The 18491-nt window shown below is 43.8% G+C and overlaps 1 protein-coding gene across 4 annotated transcripts in view; it reads right to left on the bottom strand.

Moving 5' to 3' along the window:
- The window catches only part of LOC110520992 (pre-B-cell leukemia transcription factor 1), an 86229-nt gene that overhangs the window by 13237 nt on the left and 54501 nt on the right, over nt 1-18491 (bottom strand). For all 4 annotated transcript variants that reach the window (XM_036968787.2, XM_036968789.2, XM_036968788.2 and 1 more), the window contains exon 3: nt 1191-1438. In XM_036968787.2, the coding sequence (XP_036824682.1) occupies nt 1191-1438 (248 nt within the window). The remainder of the gene's footprint in view (nt 1-1190; nt 1439-18491) is intronic.

The following is an 18491-nucleotide window of genomic DNA, read 5'->3' as shown; positions in this document are numbered from 1 at the left end:
GGAAAATACATTTGCATTTCATCAAACAGGGCATGCATTCATTCCAGCCAGTCAGGGCCTTAACATTTGACTGTGTGTATATTGGTTAGGAAGTAGACAACGTTATGCAGTAAAATCCACTCTGATTTATTGGCATGGTAGATAATGACATGGAGGAGAAGAGAAGGAAACTGCACATTACATAGGGATGCAATGGAGATGAGAGAAAATCTGTCACATCTTTAGATGGATGCCATAAATGTAGAAAGTCTCCTTAAATTGGGATGTAAATATAAAAAGATGTATGGCTCAGTTGGTAGAGCATGATGCTTGCATGCCAGGATTGTGGGTTTGATTCCCGGGACCACCCATATGTAAAATGTATGCATACAGTCGCTTTGGATAAAAACATCTGCTAAATGGCCTATACAGTGAGCTCCAAAACTATTGGGACAGTGACACTTCATTTTAGTTTTTGGCTCTGTATTCCAGCACTTTGCACTTTAACCTCTTAGCCCATTGTATAATTTCAAAACCAGACTGTCAGCTTTAATTTGAGGGTATTTTCATCCATATCGGGTGAACCGTACATAAGAGGACCAAAAGTATTGGGACAAATTCACTTATATGTGTATGAAAGTAGTCAAACGTTGCGTATTTGGTCCCATATTCCTAGCTCACCATGATTACATCAAGTTTGTGACTCTACACATTTGTTGGATGCTTTTGTTCTTTGTCTTGTTTCAGATTATTTTGAGCCCAATAGAAATGAAATGGTAAATAATGTATTGTGTTATTTTGGAGTCCCTTTTATTGTAAATAAGAATATAATATTTTTCTAAACACTTCTACATGAATGTGGATGCTACCATGATTACAGATCAATTCTGAATAAATCGTGAATAATGATGATTGAGAAAGTTACAGGCGCACAAACATCATACCCCCCGAAAATGCTGACCTCCCCTGTTATTGTAATTCTCCAAATGCTGAGAGGTTAAACATGTCTTGGTGGTATGATATTTGTGCGTCTGTACCTTTATCACTCATCATTCTTCAGGTAGTCATAGGTTAACAAACAATCACTGTGATGGGAATGGTGTTGGGTGGAGCTGGTGCGTTTGGGTTACATGGTTAGAGTGTGTGATTATGGTAAAAGACACCTAAGACAGTAGTTCTCTGAGGGGTGAGTGTATCCTGTCCATCCTTACCTGTTCGTATTTCTCCAGCTCTGTGTGGTAGATCTGCCTGATCTGAGAGAGCTTGGCTCTGTAGTCCGAGTGTTCCGCTGAGTTATCCGCTCCTGCCCCGCCTCCTGAGGCTGCAGCTGCAGCCGCAGCCGCTGCAGAACCGCCCCCTTTCTCAGGTCCAGACACGCCCTCCGCCAGCAACATGTTGTCCAATCGCATGAGCTGGGCATCTGGAGGCTCCTCCTCCTGAGCGCCACGGATACTCAGCACTGCAAACGACAGGAAGGGTCAGAGGTCAGTCACACAGGTCACCAATCACAGCGTCGTGACACCATAGGTCACTCACACACAGCGCTGTGACAGCATAACAAGCTGTCGGCTGTAGGCAGCACTCCACGCCTTGCCTGACTCCACGCCCTGCCTGACTCCACGCCTGACACACAGAACACACACACCATGCCTGACACATCCTCCTCCTTTGGTCTGGAGAGCAACGGCGTGGCAGAATTGTTTTCTTTTCTCCGCGGTAACGCTTGGTGGTGCATCCATGTGGACTGTAAAAGCCAGCAGGCTCAGACTGAGACTACTCGAGTACAGTGTGTAGTGTAAATGGCAGTAGAAGTACATAGTGTAGTGTAGCTGGCAGTAGGACATCCCTGTCAGGACAGGGTTCATCCAGTTGATAAATCACCTTCCTCTTTATGGTTCATCTCCGTGCCAGAATAAAGGCTACGGCGCTAGACTCTGGCAAGACTACACTATAACAAAACTCAATTTATATAATTTCATTAACTTAAAATGCAACTTCAATAATAACTACCAGAGCATTGGCCAGGACTGCTTGGTATTCAATACATATGTCATAAAGCAATTTGTGATATTGGAGGAATAAATAAACAAATACTATAAATGGGGTTTACGCTCTGATAATGAATGAGGCATCGTCTCTGAGGACTCAGTTTTGGCATCCCAAATGGCACCCTATTCACTTTATAGTGCACTACTTTTGTCTAGGGCCCACAGGGTTTTGGTCGAAAGTAGTGCACTATACAGGGATTAGGGTGCCATGTGGGGACATCACCTCGGTGACATCACTGGTGTCTTAGGTGCCTTATATCAGTATTGGGACACATTGAACTGTGGATAATGGTGGTTTTGTACTTCACTGATTACCAGTTCAGTGTGTAAATGTGACCTCCATGCATTCACACAGAAAACACACTGACTGATGCTCTTACCGTGGTGCTTGTTTACTATTCTTACAATGCCCTAACATTGCTGGTTCTTAAAGCGTAAGGATCTGGGCGACAACTGAAGTCTGTCATTGAGCGATAGTGCACATTGTGAGGCCAAGCACTGGACTTGGCAGTGCGTGTGGAGTGGCAGAGTGAAGGTATTCATGCTGTTCCCTTTCCTGCCTCTAGAGGTCTCCCTCGCTGTTCATTAGGGTAGACAAGGCCGACCTTCCACTTTCTGAAATAACACACACTCACAGATCTATCCATTCCTACTACAAACACCTTCTCCCACTGTCTATGAATTCAAACTGATAACAGGGAAGGCAAGTGCATCAAATGTAGCATACACCATGTCATTACTTTAAAGGCTACAGCCACTTATCCAGGCTGCATCACATCCTGCCGTGATTGGGCCCCGCGTCGCTCGGGTTTGGCCGGGGTAGGCCGTCATTGTAAATAAGAATTTGATCTTAACTGTCTTGCCTAGTTAATTAAAGGTTCAATTTAAAATGTTAAATATGCAGAATGTATATACGGTGCCTTCGGGAAAGTATTCAGACCCCTTGACTTTTTCCACATTTTGTTACGTTACAGCCTTATTCTAAAATGGATTAAATCTGTTTTTTTTCTCATCAATCTACACACAATACACCTTAATGACAAAGAAAAAACACGTTTTTAGAAATGGTTGCTAATTTATAAAATAAAATAAACTGAAATATCACATTTACATAAGGATTCAGACCCCTTACTCAGTACTTTGTTGAAGCACCTTTGGCAGCGATTACAGCATAGAGTCTTCTTGGGTATGACGCTACAAGCTTGGCACACCTGTATTTGGGGAGTTTCTTCCATTCTTCTCTGTAGTTTCTCTCAAGCTCTGTCAGGTTGGATGGGGAGCGTCACTGCACAGCTATTTTCAGGTCTTTCCAGAGATGTTTGATCGGGTTCAAGTCCGGGGTCTGGCTGGGCCACTCAAGGACATTCAGAGACTTGTCCCAAAGCCACTCCTGCGTTGTCTTGGCTGTGTGCTTAGGGTCGTTGTCCTGTTGGAAGGTGAGCCTTCGCCCCCAGTCTGAGCGCTCTCGAGCAGGTTTTCATCAAGGATCTCTGTACTTGGTTCCATTCATCTTTCCCTCGATCCTAACTAGTCTCACAGTCCCTGCATCTGAAAAACATCCCCACAGCATGATGCTGCCACCACCATGCTTCAACGTAGGGATGTTGCCAGGTTTCCTCCAGATGTGACGCTTCGCATTCAGGCCAAAGAGTTCAATCTTGGTTTCATCAGACCAGAGAATCTTGTGGTCTGAGAGTCTTCAGGTCCCTTTTGGCAAACTCCAAGCGGGCTGTCATGTGCCTTTTACTGAGGAGTGGCTTCCATCTGGCCACTCTACCATAGAGACCTGAATAGTGGAGTGCTGCAGAGATGGTAGTCCTTCTAGAAGATTCTCCCATCTCCACAGAGGAACTCTATAGCGCTGTCAGTGACCATCAGGTTCTTGGTCACCTCCCTGACCAAGGCCCTTCTCCCCGATTGCTCAGTTTGGCAGGGTGGCCAGCTCTAGAAAAAGTCTTGGTGGTTCCAAACTTCTTCCATTGAAGAATGATGGAGGCCACTGTGTTCTTGGGGACCTTCAATGCTGCAGAAATGTTTTGGTACCCTTTCCCAGATCTGTGCCTCGACACAATCCAGTCTCAGAGATCTACGGACAATTCCTTCAACCTCATGGTTTGGTTTTTGCTCTGACATGCACTGTCAACTGCAGGACCTTATAAAGACAGGTGTGTGCCTTTCCAAATCATGTCAAATAAATGTAATTTACCACAGTTGGCCTCCAATCAAGTTGTAGAAACATCTCAAGGATGATCAATGGAAATAGGATGCACCTGAGCTTAATTTTGAGTCTCATAGCAAAGGGTCTGAATACTTATGTAAATAAGGTATTATACATTTGCAAACATTTCTAAAAACCTGTTTGCACTTTTTCCTTATGAAGTATTGTGTATTAGATGGCTGAGAATTATATATATATATTTTTTTTTAAAATCAATTTTAAAATAAGGCTGTAACGTAACAACATGTGGAAAAAGTCAAGGAGTCTGAATGCTTTCCGAAGGCACTGTATGACTTACTGACTTTAAGGCCAATGTTTGAGAATTGCTATTTAAAACATTAACCCTCCTCACATGTTTCATTGTCTCTGAACAAAATGGAACAGGCAGGGAATACTTCATTAATCCAGAAACAATGGGAGTAGTTTGTAGCATTAAACCCAGATTAAATCGCTGCCCCAGCCATAGGATGGGATGGCTGGGGTGGGGTGGTTAGGGTGGGGGTGTCTGGGCTGGGTGGGGGTTTAGCGGGATGAGAAAGGGGCCGGCTGTACAGCCAGAGGGAGGCTACCCCCGCTGCTCTCCCCTGTGTCGTTAGAAAATGTCCTTCATCACACTGAAAAGGTGGGGATAAGGTGGAGAGAGGGGAATCCCCCTGGGTGTGTGCGTGTCTGGAATGACACCCTATTCCCTATATCGTGTACTCCTTGCCCTGGTCAAAAACAGTGCACTATATAGGGAATATGGTACCATTTTGGACGCTGAACTTGTCTTTTACAGCCACTCCGACTCTCTAACTTGTTGGATGCATTTGCAGTTTGTTTTGGATGTGTTTCGGGTTATGTCGTGTCCAATAGAAATGAATGGTAAATAATGTATTGTGATGTTTTGGAGTCACTTTTATTGTAAATATGAATAGAATATGTTTCTAGAGACATAAAGTGCTTTAATTTCTAAACAGTACAACATATACAGTGCTGTGAAAATGTATTTGTCCCCTGTCTAATTGTATTTACTTTTGCACATTTTTGATACTAAATGCTATCAGATCTTCAACCAAAACCTAGTATTAGATCAAGGGAACCTGAGTGAACAAGTAACGCAACAGTCCTGCAACACCCAATGCCCCTGTGTGTGAAAAATGCATTGCCCCCCTTTCACTCAATAACCGATTGTGTCACCTTTAGTTGCAAAGACTCCAACGAAATGCTTCACTCACGTCGCCGTGGAGGAATTTTGGCCCACTATACCATGCAGAGCTGCTTTAACTCAGCGCCATTTGTGGGTTTTCAAGCATGAACTGCTCGTTTCAAGTTCGCAAAAACATCTACATTTGGATTAGGTCTGGACTTTGACGAGGCCATTCCAAAACTTTTCATGTCGACTTGATTGTGTGTTTTTGATCATCATCGTCTGGCTGCATAACCCAGCTGCGCTCCAGCTTCAGCTCACAGACAGATGGCCTGACATTCTCCTGTAGAATTATCTGATACAGAGCAGAATTCATGGTTCCTTCTATTTAGGCAAGTCATTCAGGTCATGAGGCGGCAAAGCATCCCCAAACTATCACACAACCACCACCGTGCTTAACTGTTGGTATGAGGTTCTTAAATGTGAAATGCAGTGTTTGGTTTTTGCCAGGCATATTGGTACCATAAATGGGACTTACTATATATTGTACTCTAGTCATGGCTCATACTATATTATGTGTGTATTGTTATTTTATTGCTAGGTCTTACACTGTAATGTTGGAGCTAGAAACACAAGCACTTCGCTGCATCTGCGATAACATCTGCAAATCTGTGTGCCCGACCAATAAACTTTGATTTGAAAGTAGTATAACCCTGTGTAAAAATTTGTTGAACAATATTGTTATCACCTTTAATTCCTCATAGGATAATACCACAGGAATACATTTCTAGAATAGTGGGAATTAAATATTTACTGATACTGTATGCAAGTTAAATTACATTTTGGACTTTGAGTAAACCTAGATGACTAAACCAAGTCTATTGTTTACTGCAAGTTCACACGATCTTTCCTGTCCATTGGTTAAAGGGCAGGGATAAAGGCTCCCAACTAAGTCGCACAGTTAACAGAATTTTGGGACTCAAAGAGCACACAAAAGCTAGGGAGGATGCTCTTCTCCTCTTCACAGCTGTTTGCAGCTGAAAACTGAGAAAACTCTCTCAGATTTCTTCCCAAAGTCATAAAATGTCTAGACTGTCAAATGAAAACGGAACATAAAGGATATGTCCCAAATGGCAGTCTATTCCCTTTACAATGCGGTACTTTTGTAGTGCAAAAGTTGTGTACTAGATACGGACTAGGGCGCCATTTGGGATGCTCCCAAAAACCCCTCCTGCATTCAGGCAATGATTTGATTCTCGTCTGCCAAGTCTTGGAAAAGGAAAAAATAAAAGGAAAAAAATAGCTGGAGTATGTCTTTAACATTCACAAAGTGTTTATTTTACTTGGCCTGAAGTACCTCCCCCATCAGTCTTATAAGAGAGGGACCGTTCTACTGCAGGTCAGAGTTTATAGGATCTTCCTCGTAGAGAAAAACAGAGAAGGAAAATATTTGATCCACATTTAAATAGTGAACTAAGAACAAAGTTCAGCAACAAAATGCGGCAGAAAAAAATGAAAGATTTATGTGATACTGTAGTTAGTAGAAAGTCGTTATTTGTGGAAGGCTATAGGCTAGGGACATGATTAATACTATCATTTAATTAGCATAATCTGAACATTCCCAGCGTTTTCCTGCGTTTTCATACATGTGATGCAAAGACAGAATTGTTTTCTGAGCAATACAATAGCTACAAGAAACTGTCACTGTTCAATCCCTTCATCCTCCCTGTATCCTGGTTTCACCCTGGAGTCATTTGGGCATTTGGTTTACACAGATGGGACCCCCAGAGGAGAATTATCAGGTCTTATGAGAGACAGACAGGACCCCCAGAGGAGAATTATCAGGTCGTATGAGACAGACAAGACCCCAAAGGAGCATTTTTTAGCTCGTATGAGAGACAGAACCAAAGAAACTGCTGCAGTGTGTGTTTGCCTCCAAGGATATTGGAGTATATTATTTAGGTATGTATATAGTATAATATAATTGATATGTAAAATATTGGAGTTATTTGGGTATATGGTTTCCGCAGACAGGAACCGCATAGAAACAGTCGGCTGAACCAGGGATCTGGGACCTGTAGTGTGTCTGGCTGCCTCTGCCTGGTCTGGAGGCGATTCTGCCCTGATGGAGGCAAATTATGATTGATTTATTCCGCCCTGAACCTAATGCACATAATTAAAACCACGGAACGGATTATCTTAAACAAATACAATAAATAAAGAAAAGAAAGAAAGGGGGGAACAATGTGCCTCAGTAAAACGGTCTTTGCTGTGGGTCATAATTACACGAGTCATTGAGGGCCACTTTAGTGGCTAATGGCAGGCTAATTGATTCATCCTAATGTTTCCCAGCCTTGGGTTTGTGCTGTGCTGCTCCAGACCTGGGTTCAAACACTATTTGAAATAATTTCAAATACTTTAGCTGGGCTTGATTGAGCTTGCCTGTCGCAATGGACCAATAGAATAGACACAAAACTCTTCCCATATGGCACTCCAGGCAGGCTAAAGCAAACACTTAAAGTATTTGACAGACTTCAAATAGCGTTTGAACCCAGGTCTGCTCTGCTCTGCTCTCCCTGTCCAATAGTGCTGCTGAACTTACTTAGCCACCCTCAGACAAACATTGAGGGTTCTCCCAGGGATAAACAATTATCCGTGTGGGATCTTAACTCCTTCCCCTCCTATCTCCCCCTTCTCCCATCTCCCTTCCTCCTCCTCCTGTCTCCCCTCCCTCCTCCTCCTGTCTCCTCCTCTTCCTTTTATCTCCCCCGTCTCCTCCTCCTCTCCCCTCACCAGAGAACATCACGTTTGCCATAAGTCTCTAATGGACTCCCTTTCCCTTTCATTGATGGCTTGTTGTCTGTGTGTGTGTGTGTGTGTGTGTGTGTGTGTGTGTGTGTGTGTGTGTGTGTGTGTGTGTGTGTGTGTGTGTCTGTGTGTGTCTGTGTGTGTCTGTGTGTGTCTGTGTGTGTGTGTGTGTGTGTGTGTGTGTGTGTGTCTGTGTGTCTGTGTGTCTGTGTGTCTGTGTGTGTGCGTAATGCCTTATTCATCAACTCCCCAGGCGTCCCTGACATGTTATTCCCACTAGGTATAGGCGCGAAGCCAAACTTTATTCCTGCACAATACTGTATATTATTGTGCCATAGCAGGCTGATACGTTTATTGATACCCCCCAGCATCTCTCTCGCTCTCTTTCTGGAGAGATCGAAAGGTGTCTTTGAAAACAGTGAGGGCATTGTTTAGGCCTAATCGACTCCCTCTTGGCAGGTAGTCTCTTTGTTTGCCTATATAGACAGTGAGCAGGCAGGCATCAGTGTGGATGGATGCATACTGTTCGCAGTGGAGGGTCAATGGATCGAGCAACAAAGGACAGACTGATGACAATCATTGGTCAGTTTCGTCGTCACTGCAAACACACAGTCCAGGCATCCAGGAAAAATGTCAACCACTGAAAATAAATTCTAACTAAACCAATGGGAGACCATGACATTAATTCAACTCTGGCCTTTTACAAATCAAATCTATATTAAATAAAATAAAAACCCTGGGGGCACATGGCTTTTGGATAGCTGAATTTCTGACTGTCTGGTCGTTTATAGGAGAATATTTATTTCCTTTCCAAGAAGCTGCTCAGGAAACAGCCGTGTTCTTTGAGGATAAACTGGGAATATTAGGCATGGTGATGATTTACACCTCTATTTGGAGAGCTCTCTCTCTCTCTCTCTCTCTCTCTCTCTCTCTCTCTCAGGAAGTGTAACATTCTCTCCATCTGTATTTTCCATTTACCAATCACCCAGCTACAGGCTAGGCTCGTGGCTTTCTGTGAGGGGAACATCATTGGATGTTGAAATATGAATTGAACTGCTAGAACCGAGCGGTAGATCATTTCAGCTTAACCCTGAGTTTGGAGCGAGCCTTAATTGAACAAGGTCAAGGGACAAATCTCACTCCTCTCTCTGAGAGAGACTGAAGCATGTCAGAGAGGAAGAGAAGAGGAGAGGAGGGGATCGGCTGTGGGAGACACCTTATGCAGACAGATGCGGGTTATAACCAGCTAATATAGGAAGGGAAATATTCACTTGACTCTATAGACCACGGTAGCAAATGACAAAATAAAGGAATATCCTCCACAGGCACTGGAATACCAGTAGCAAGCTGGTTTGATTGAAAAACATAAACAAAGTGGGGGAATATAATAAACAATAAAACACCATAAGAGGATCTGTCTCCCACCCTCCCAAAATATACAAGCTTTGTGTCTGTATGTCAGTGTTTGGACAGCAGTGACAATATTTGGTAGTATATCAAATCAAATTGTATTTGTCACATGCGCCGAATACAACAGGTGTCAACATTACCGTGAAATGTTTACTTACAAGCCCTTAACCAATATAATAACAATAACGAGGCTATATACTGGGTGTACCGGTACCCGAGTCAATGTGTGGGGGTACAGTTTAGTCGAGGGAATACATTCACATTTAGATGTACATTTAGGTAGGGGTAAAGTGACTGTGCATAGATAATAAACAGCAAGTAGCAGCAGCGTAAAAAAGACGGCGAGGAGGTAGGGGGAGTTCAATGTAAATTGTCTGGGTAGCCATTTGATTAACTGCTCAGCAGTCTTATGGCTTGTGGTAGAAGTTGTTAAGGAGCCTTTTGGACCTAGACTTGGTGCTCTGGTACCGCTTGCCGTGCAGTAGAAGAGAGAATATTCTATAACTTGGGTGGCTGGAATCTTTGACAATTTTTAGGGCCTTTCTCTGACACCGCCTGGTATAAAGGCCCTGGATGGCAGGAAGCTTGGCCCCAGTGAAGTACTGGGCCGCAGTACTCTTTGTAGTGCCTTGCGGTCAGATGATGAGCAGTTGCCATACCAGGTGGTGATTCAACTCTCGATGGTGCAGCTGTAGAACATTTTGAGGATCTGAGGACCCTTGCCAGATCTTTTCAGTCTCCTGAGGGGGGAAAAGCGTTGTCGTGCCCTCTTCACAACAGTCTCGGTGTGTTTGGACCATGATAGTTTCTTGGTGATGTGGACACCAAGGAACTTGAAGCTCTCGACCTGCTCCACTACAGCCCCGTCGATGGGAATAGGGGCGTGCTCGGCCCTCCTTTTCCTGTAGTCCACGATCGTTGAGGGAGAGTTTGTTGTCCTGGCACCACACTGCCAGGTCTCTGACTTCCTCCCTAATTGCTGTCTCATCATAGTCTGTGATCAGGCCTACGAACGTTGTGTCATCGGCAAACTTAATGATAGTGTAGTAGTTGTGCTTGGCCACGCAGTCGTGGATCAAGAGGGAGTAAAGGAGGGGACTAAGCACGCAACCCTATGTGATGTGTTGTTGCCTACCCTTACCACCTGGGGGCGGCATGTCAGGAAGTCCAGGTTCCAATTGCAGATGTAGGTGTTCAGTCCCAGGGTTCTTAGCTTAGTGATGAGCTTTGAGGGCACTGTGGTGTTGAATGATGAGCTGTAGTCAATGAACAGCATTATCATGTAGCTGTTCCTTTTGTCCAGGTCAGAAAGGCCAGTGTGGAGTGCAATAGAGATTGCATCATCTGTGGATCTGTTGGGGCTGTATGAAAATTGGAATGGGTCTAGGGTTTCTGGGATGATGGTGTTGATGCGAGCCATGAGCAGCCTTTCAAAGCACTTCATAGCTACAGAAGAGAGCGCTATGGGTCAGTAGTCATTTAGGCAGGTTACCTTGCCGCTTTTGGGCACAGGGACTATGGTGGTCTGCTTGGAACATGTAGGTATTACAGACTCAGTCAGGAACAGGTTGAAAATGTCAGTGAAGACATGTGCCAGTTGGTCAGCGCATACTCTGAGTACATGTCCTGGTAATCCATATGGCCCTGGGGCCTTGTGAATGTTGACCTATTTAAAGGTCTTACTCACATCAGCTATGGAGAGCATGATCACACAGTCGTCCGGAACATCTGGTGCTGTTATGCATGCTTCATTGTTGCTTGCCTCGAAGCGCACATAGAAGTCGTTTAGCTCGCCTGGTAGGCTTATGTCATTGGGCAGCTCGTGGCTGGGTTTCCCTTTGTAGTCCGTAATAGTTTGCAAGCTCTGCCACATCCGACGAGCGTCAGAGCCGGTGTAGTAGGATTCAATCTTAGTCCTGTATTGACACGTTGCCTGTTTGATGGTTCATCGAAGGGATTTCTTATAAGTGTCAGTGTCCCTCTCCTTGAAAGCAGCAGCTCTATCCTTTAGCTCAGTGTGGATGTTGCCTGTAATCCATGACTTCTGGTTGGGGTATGTACGTACGGTCACTGTGGGGGCGATGTCATCGATGCATTTATTAATGAAGCCGATGACTGATATTGTATACTCCTCAATGCCATCAGATGAATCCCAGAACATATTCCAGTCTGTGCTAGCAAAACAGTTCTGTAGCTTAGTATCTGCATCATCTGACCACTTCCGTATTGAGCTAGTCACGGGTTCTTCCTGCTTTAGTTTTAGCTTGTAAGCAGGAATGAGGAGGACAGAATTATGGTCAGATTTGCAAAATGAAGAGCGAGGGAGAGTTTTGTACACGTCTCTGTGTGTGGAGTGAAGGTGGTCTAGAGTTGCTTTTTCTCTGGTTGCACATGACATGCTGGTCGAAATTTGGTAAAAAGGATTTAAGATTTCCTGCATCAAAGTCCCCAGCCACTAGGAGCGCATTTTCGCATTTTCTTGTTTGCAAATGGCCTTATACAGCTCGTTGAGTTCGGTCTTAGTGCCTGCATCAGTTTGTGGTGGTAAAAAGACAGCTACAATAAAAAACTATCTTGGTATATAGTGTGGTCTACAGTTTATCATGAGGTACTCTACCTCAGGCAATCAAAACCTTGAGACTTCTTTAATATTAGATTACACGCACCAGCTGTTATTGACAAATAGACACAGACCACCACCCATCGTCTTACCGGAGGTAGCTGTTCTGTCTTGCCGATGCACAGAAAACGTAAAACGGTAGCCATCCCCTCAGGTGCCATTCTATTCAAAGCCTTGGGGAAGGGGGATTAAGCTATAGCTAGCTCTCTTCCAGGACACTGCCTGCACGCCTGTCTGCCTGCCTGCCTGTGTTCCTTATCCAAGTGATTCAGCTCTTTTTAATGTAACTGTCCAATGTTTCAAGATTTCAATCAAATATCAATATCAATTAATTACAATATGAGTTAAATAGTTTTCCTTCCAAAAAAATGGAAATTAAGTATAACATGTTATGTGTTGAAATGGTGTGGGCATATACCAGTCATTAAAAATATTAACACGAGTAAACCAATAATTGGAAAGCTCATCCTCAAAAATAGCAAGCATTTTTGAAATGGTCTGTTTGAGATTCAAGTTTGAGGTTGGGTTTTTTCTCAAATGTATGCTTTGGCCACAAATACGTGTATAGGATGAGTCAACAACATTATCTGTGTATGAATTAACTGAATATTAACCTTTTTAAAGTGAGATTTTCACTGGACAGGTCATTTAAACAGCATAAGAATATCAAGCCCTGATAGTTACAGCACAGTACACCCCGTACCCACGGCAGTCCGCGGTCCAGATATCTTATCCTATAGGGTTAGGGGAGGCGAACCAATACCAACACCAACGAACAGGGCTGTCAAAAGCTATTACAAAACTTAATCCCAAACTAGATTTCTCCGACATGTTGACAGGGGAATTTCTGTGGAAGCTCGCCATGGCTGTCTGATGATAGGGGAAACCCTGATGTTTAATTAATGATGTTCGGCCGTTCTGTCAAAGTTAGAGACATGTATGGTCAAGGTGTATGTGTGTGTCTGTGTGTGTCAGGGGAGGCTGGTGGGAGGAGCTATAGGAGGAAGGGCTCATTGTAATGTCTGGGATGGAATTAATGGAACGCTATCAAACACATCAAACATATGGAAACCACATGTTTGACTCCATTCCAGATATTATAGCTCTTCACACCAGCGTACAGTGGTTCCTCTTTTAAAAGTTGTGAGCTTACACCGCGGGACTTCGAGGTACCCAGCGTCACGGCTTGATTGCTCCAGACCACCACAAGGGGGAGTTAGAGCACTCATTATGCATTTGGGTCCCAAGGTTTTTATAGGACCAATCATATCGAGTGGTTCCAATGATGAATTTGACGAGAGCCACCCGTCTCTGGGGACTTTCTTCAGCAAAGATGGCTGACAAAACATTACGGTGGATGCAAATGTAAATAATTATAACGTCATAACGAGTCAAGCAAAAAATGTACAATTGAGAAGAATATGTTAGTTAACGTAGAGACAAACAAAGGTTTTTTTCAGTCATATCCATTACCAGGTGTATCAAACTCCATTCCTTGAATGATGTATTACAATTATAAACTTCAACAGTGTTTACCACTCCTGCTCCTGGGAGATCAATGATTACACATTGTAACTATGCAATAGACTAGAAACATGATTTAAGGAAAGGCTGATTTGTAATTCATATATATAGAATAAAAAACAGTACATCCTGCCAGCACGCCCACAAGCGAGCCCCTCAGGCAGATAATGACGCGTGGAAGAGAGCGAGGAATGAGACGGGAATAACAATCCAGGCTATAAAAAGTAATATTATTAGTTTTTCACAAGCGTAGCAGGATGGGCTATTAGCTGAACAATAGACTATTCAACCTTTACTAAAGAATTGTCTAATAGCCGAGTTAGGTGTGACCCCCCCCTTCGTTTTTCTCTGAATAGAAACACCATAATATTAATAAAATGAATTAAGCCACATTTCTTAAAATCAATCCCATTTACTATGTTATTACAAACAAGGTTTTCAATTCTCTGTTAATGCCAATATGGAAGACTATGAAATGCTTCTCAAAGATGCCCTCTGGTGGTCAAACTAGCTAAACTCGCATTAACAGAAAAAATGGCTGACAAAAAAAATGCCACAGAATGCTGCAGCAGCACGCAAGGTGTGCCGCAGTATGACGCAACTTTTAAAGGAGGAACCACTGTACACTGGTGTGTGTGTGTGTGTGTGTGTGTGTGTGTGTGTGTGTGTGTGTGTGTGTGTGTGTGTGTGTGTGTGTGTGTGTGCGCGTGTGTGCGTGCGTGTGCATGTGACAGCCCAGGGTGCCTCTGACAGAGATGACGGGTCACTGTGCTGCGGTCTCAAACTGCGTGGGCTGACAGACAGACAACAGACACCTTTGGAGCCTCTCCATTTTGCATAGCGATGCTGTAACGTGATCTGCTGTGTTACGTCAGGGTCAGCAGGGCCGGGCCAGTCACCTACTAGACACCATGCACAGGACACACACACTAGTCTGGTCTGAATATTGATTAGGACTGAGTAGGGCACAGGGTCTGGCATTATAGTTAGCATACTTACTTTAGTGCTAAGAGTAGCATTATGAAAACAGGGTGAAGTTAGTTGTGTTCAACTAGCAGTTAGGGAAAAGGGACGGTGGTCATGCTCACTAGAGTAATACACAATGTGATTGAGTAAATATTTTTTAAAGTGGAAAAAAGAGAAAATGAAAAATATTAAATATCTCTGCGTATTTAAGAAAGAAACATATGTAGGAACAGATGAAAACATTTTAGAATTCAAATAACTCTATTGAAAGGAATAATGTATATGGTTTCTAATGTTGTTCTCTCACCTGAAGAAAACTCAACTATAAAAAACCAACATCAACCCAGCTAACACATAATGTTCTGAGAACCATGTTTCTTAGAGCTTCGGGAAAGCGTAGTTGTCCTATTGTTATTTTGCATACAACCTTCCAACATCTTTCTGGAATGATGCAGGATAGTTGCTTGACTTTGAAACATTCTCAACACAATTAAGGAACTTTATTTCATTACTTTAATAACAGAACGTTTCCTTGAAGTTCGAAGATGGTTACATTTAATACAAATTTTGTTAATATTTTAGGAATGTTCTCCAACTGGTTTGACATTGGGAATCAACAAAACTCTCTAGCCTCCATCTTGTTTGTTAAGTGTGTTCAGGTGTGTTGGCCGTGCCCACTAATTGGCCACACCTGATCTTAATGAGTGCTTGTTTCCTTTGAAATGGGGTCTGTTTTGAATAAACAAAAATGAACAATATGAGCTAAAAAAATTATGGCATGCTAGCTCCATCCTGGTGGCGCAGTGGACTAATTCCATGGAAAGAGAGTCATGCAGTGTGATCGAATCTCACTGATGCCGTGCCACAATAAAACAGAATGTTTTTGCATGATTAACGCCAAAGCAAATTCATTTCCATGTGTTATTATAACAATGTGCGCTGAGAGTCGGGAAGCAAGTTCAGTGAATGAGTGTTTTAATAAATAAACGCAACATAATACAAAACAAGAAACACGAACAACGCACAGACATGAAACGGAAACAATGACGCCTGGGGAAGGAACCAAAGGTAGTGACATAAATAGGGCAGGTAATCAAGGAGGTGATGGAGTCCATGTGAGTCTGCTGACGCGCAGGTGCGTGTCATGATGGTGACAGGTGTGGACCATAACGAGCAGCCTGGTGTCCTAGAAGCCGGGGAGGGAGCACATGTGACAATACCCAGTCCCCGACAGGCGGCTCCAGACCAAAGGGACGATCCCGGGGATCGGGAGTGGACCGGTCGCCTCTGCTGAGGCACGGGAAACCTGTCAATCCTGCTTAGACGCAGGAGCATGGCAACATAGAGCGCCGGAGAGAGACCATACGTGACGGTAACCCCTCCCCGGTGCGTACGGCTCCAGCCACAGGACGCCAACCAAAGGGACAATCCCGGGGATCCGGAGCAGACCGGTCGCCTCCGCTAAGGCGCAGAAACCTGACAAACCGGCTAAGGCGTGAGAGCCTGATGCGCTGGCTGAGACCTCCCCAGTTGCCTCGGTCGAGGCATGGGAACCTGTTCACCAGCTGAGGCATGGGAGCCTATCGATCCCGTTGAGGTATGGAAACTCGTCGAGCCAGCTGAGGCAGGGGAACCCGACAAACTGGCTGAGGCCACCCGGACCCATCATCACCTCCAACACAAAAATCACCCCCTGATGCTTTCCTTTGGTGAAACGTCATTCTATAACGATATGCGCTGAGAGTCGGGAAGCAAGTTCAGGGAGTGAGTGTTTTAATAAATAAACGCAACATAATAAGAAACATGTACAGCGCACCGACATGGGGAGTGACATATAGGGCAGGTAATCAAGGAGGTGATGGAGTCCAGGTGAGCGTCATTATGCGCGTAATGCTGGTGACAGGTGTGCGCACTAACGAGCAGCCTGGTGACCTAGAGGCCAGAGAGGAAGCACACGTAACATTTCTATCTGTGCTTGGAGTTCAAAACAGTTAACCTAAGCGAGCAGTGTTATTAAGTCTTATTGGACCATGTTCTCAGAACATTATTTAATTACCTTCAAATAACCAACATTTCCGTTTTCAGAATGTTAATAAACCTCCCAAGAAAACATTCAGGGAACCATAGTAAAACGTTCTCAGAACACCCCTGCAACCTTTAAACTAAAGTTCCCAGATCAGGGGAAAGTTCACTTCCGTTCTCAGAACACAAAAGGAAACTTATGGCTTTATTCCCAGAACCGATGGGAAAACAAAAACGTACATTCCCACAACTTCCAAGAAATCCAATGTGCTTGCTGGGAACATTATGGTGTGTGTGTGGCTAAGCCAAAGTCCTTTGCATAATTAACCCTTTCTGGTTGGGGGATTGTGGTGGGCTTGTCTAGATTAATTTACAGTGACAGCACTGGCCCTATTTGTTTGCATTGGTGATTCAGTGGGCACACTTCATTGTGGCTTTAGAAGTTAATAAATCACAGCGGCCCCCTCTCTCCCAACGCCAGTGAGGAGCGTGTGCCGAGGTGGTCCTGTCACAAGGCAGGCAGCAGAGCTGAAGCGACAGCTACATGCTAATTCAACATCGGCATAATTCATTATACAGTCACGAGGGTAGTGGAACGGAAAGGGAACCAACACACACCGGGAGGATAACGACAGGCATCAAATTGTTAAAGCCAGGCCAGGTCAGTCTTTTAGTAGTGTTGTCTGTTCCCGCTCTGTGCCTTTATAAACTATGAAGCATGTAAACTGAGCCAGTTGTCAGAGGTGAAGCTGCAGCTCATGGGTAATGTTGAAAATAATTAAGACAGAATATAAATGTACAGACATATAAATCCTTTATGATTGTGGTCAATTATGTTTACAGTCAATAGCATTTTGTTTTTACTGGTCCAATATTTTATTTCCTAAGGATGATTTCAGATTGATAAAGGCCTACCATTTAAAAAAAATATGTAAATACTGTAGAATAGGCCAAGTGTAACAGCAGTGAGAGAGGGAGCCTACTCATACCATTTAAATGCCCATTAGTCACATCGAGGAAGATACTAGAGCAGACACACGAAAGGCACAATAGATGAAGGCTATTAAGCTAAAGGAGATATAAGCAATAAGATAAAATGTCAATTAAGAGAATAATCCCCCGTGCTCTTCAGAAGGTGACAGGGGGCGGGAGAGGAGCTGACATGCTTTGCATTAAACATTAGCTTGCTTTGGTGGCTTGTTGTCGTTTACGCCGTCCCACGAGTTTGTGACCAGCAGTTCCAAAGTGAGCAGATCGCAGCGAGTGCTAGCTACCCTTTGGGGTGCGTCCCAAATGGCACCAGAGGGCTCTGGACAAAAGTCAGGCACTACATAGGGAATAGGGTGCCATTTGGGACGAAGGCCTACATTTTTGTTAGCTGTGTCCTCTCACCCTCTTTCACTGCAGCCACCTCTAACAATGGCAATTATAATCAGTACAAGCCATAGCCAGGCCTAGGGGCGGGTAGTTATGATGCTGTCCCTGCTGCAGTGGAGAGACGCCTGTCCCATCACTCCTACGAGCTGGGATCTTAAGTGAACGGTATTCATAAGAAAGATCCTGTTCATTATTCAAGGTAGAGACACTATATTGGGCCTCGGGTCAAATACATTTTCTCAAATACATTTCTTCTGTCAAATTCCTCTGTCTTTTATGAAGAAGCTTTAAATATGTGATTTGAGATGCTTGATCGGATCCCATTTGAGTTCATGGTGTAGGATACCATTAATACAATAAAAAAGAAGCCTGAGGCTTCGTGGAATGTCG

Source organism: Oncorhynchus mykiss, chromosome 4 (genome assembly GCF_057628025.1).
Source record: "Oncorhynchus mykiss isolate SJ-2025 chromosome 4, ASM5762802v1, whole genome shotgun sequence".
NCBI lineage: Eukaryota > Metazoa > Chordata > Actinopteri > Salmoniformes > Salmonidae > Oncorhynchus > Oncorhynchus mykiss.
Note: the sequence above shows the minus strand (reverse complement) of the source record. Positions and strands in the feature narration are given on the sequence as shown.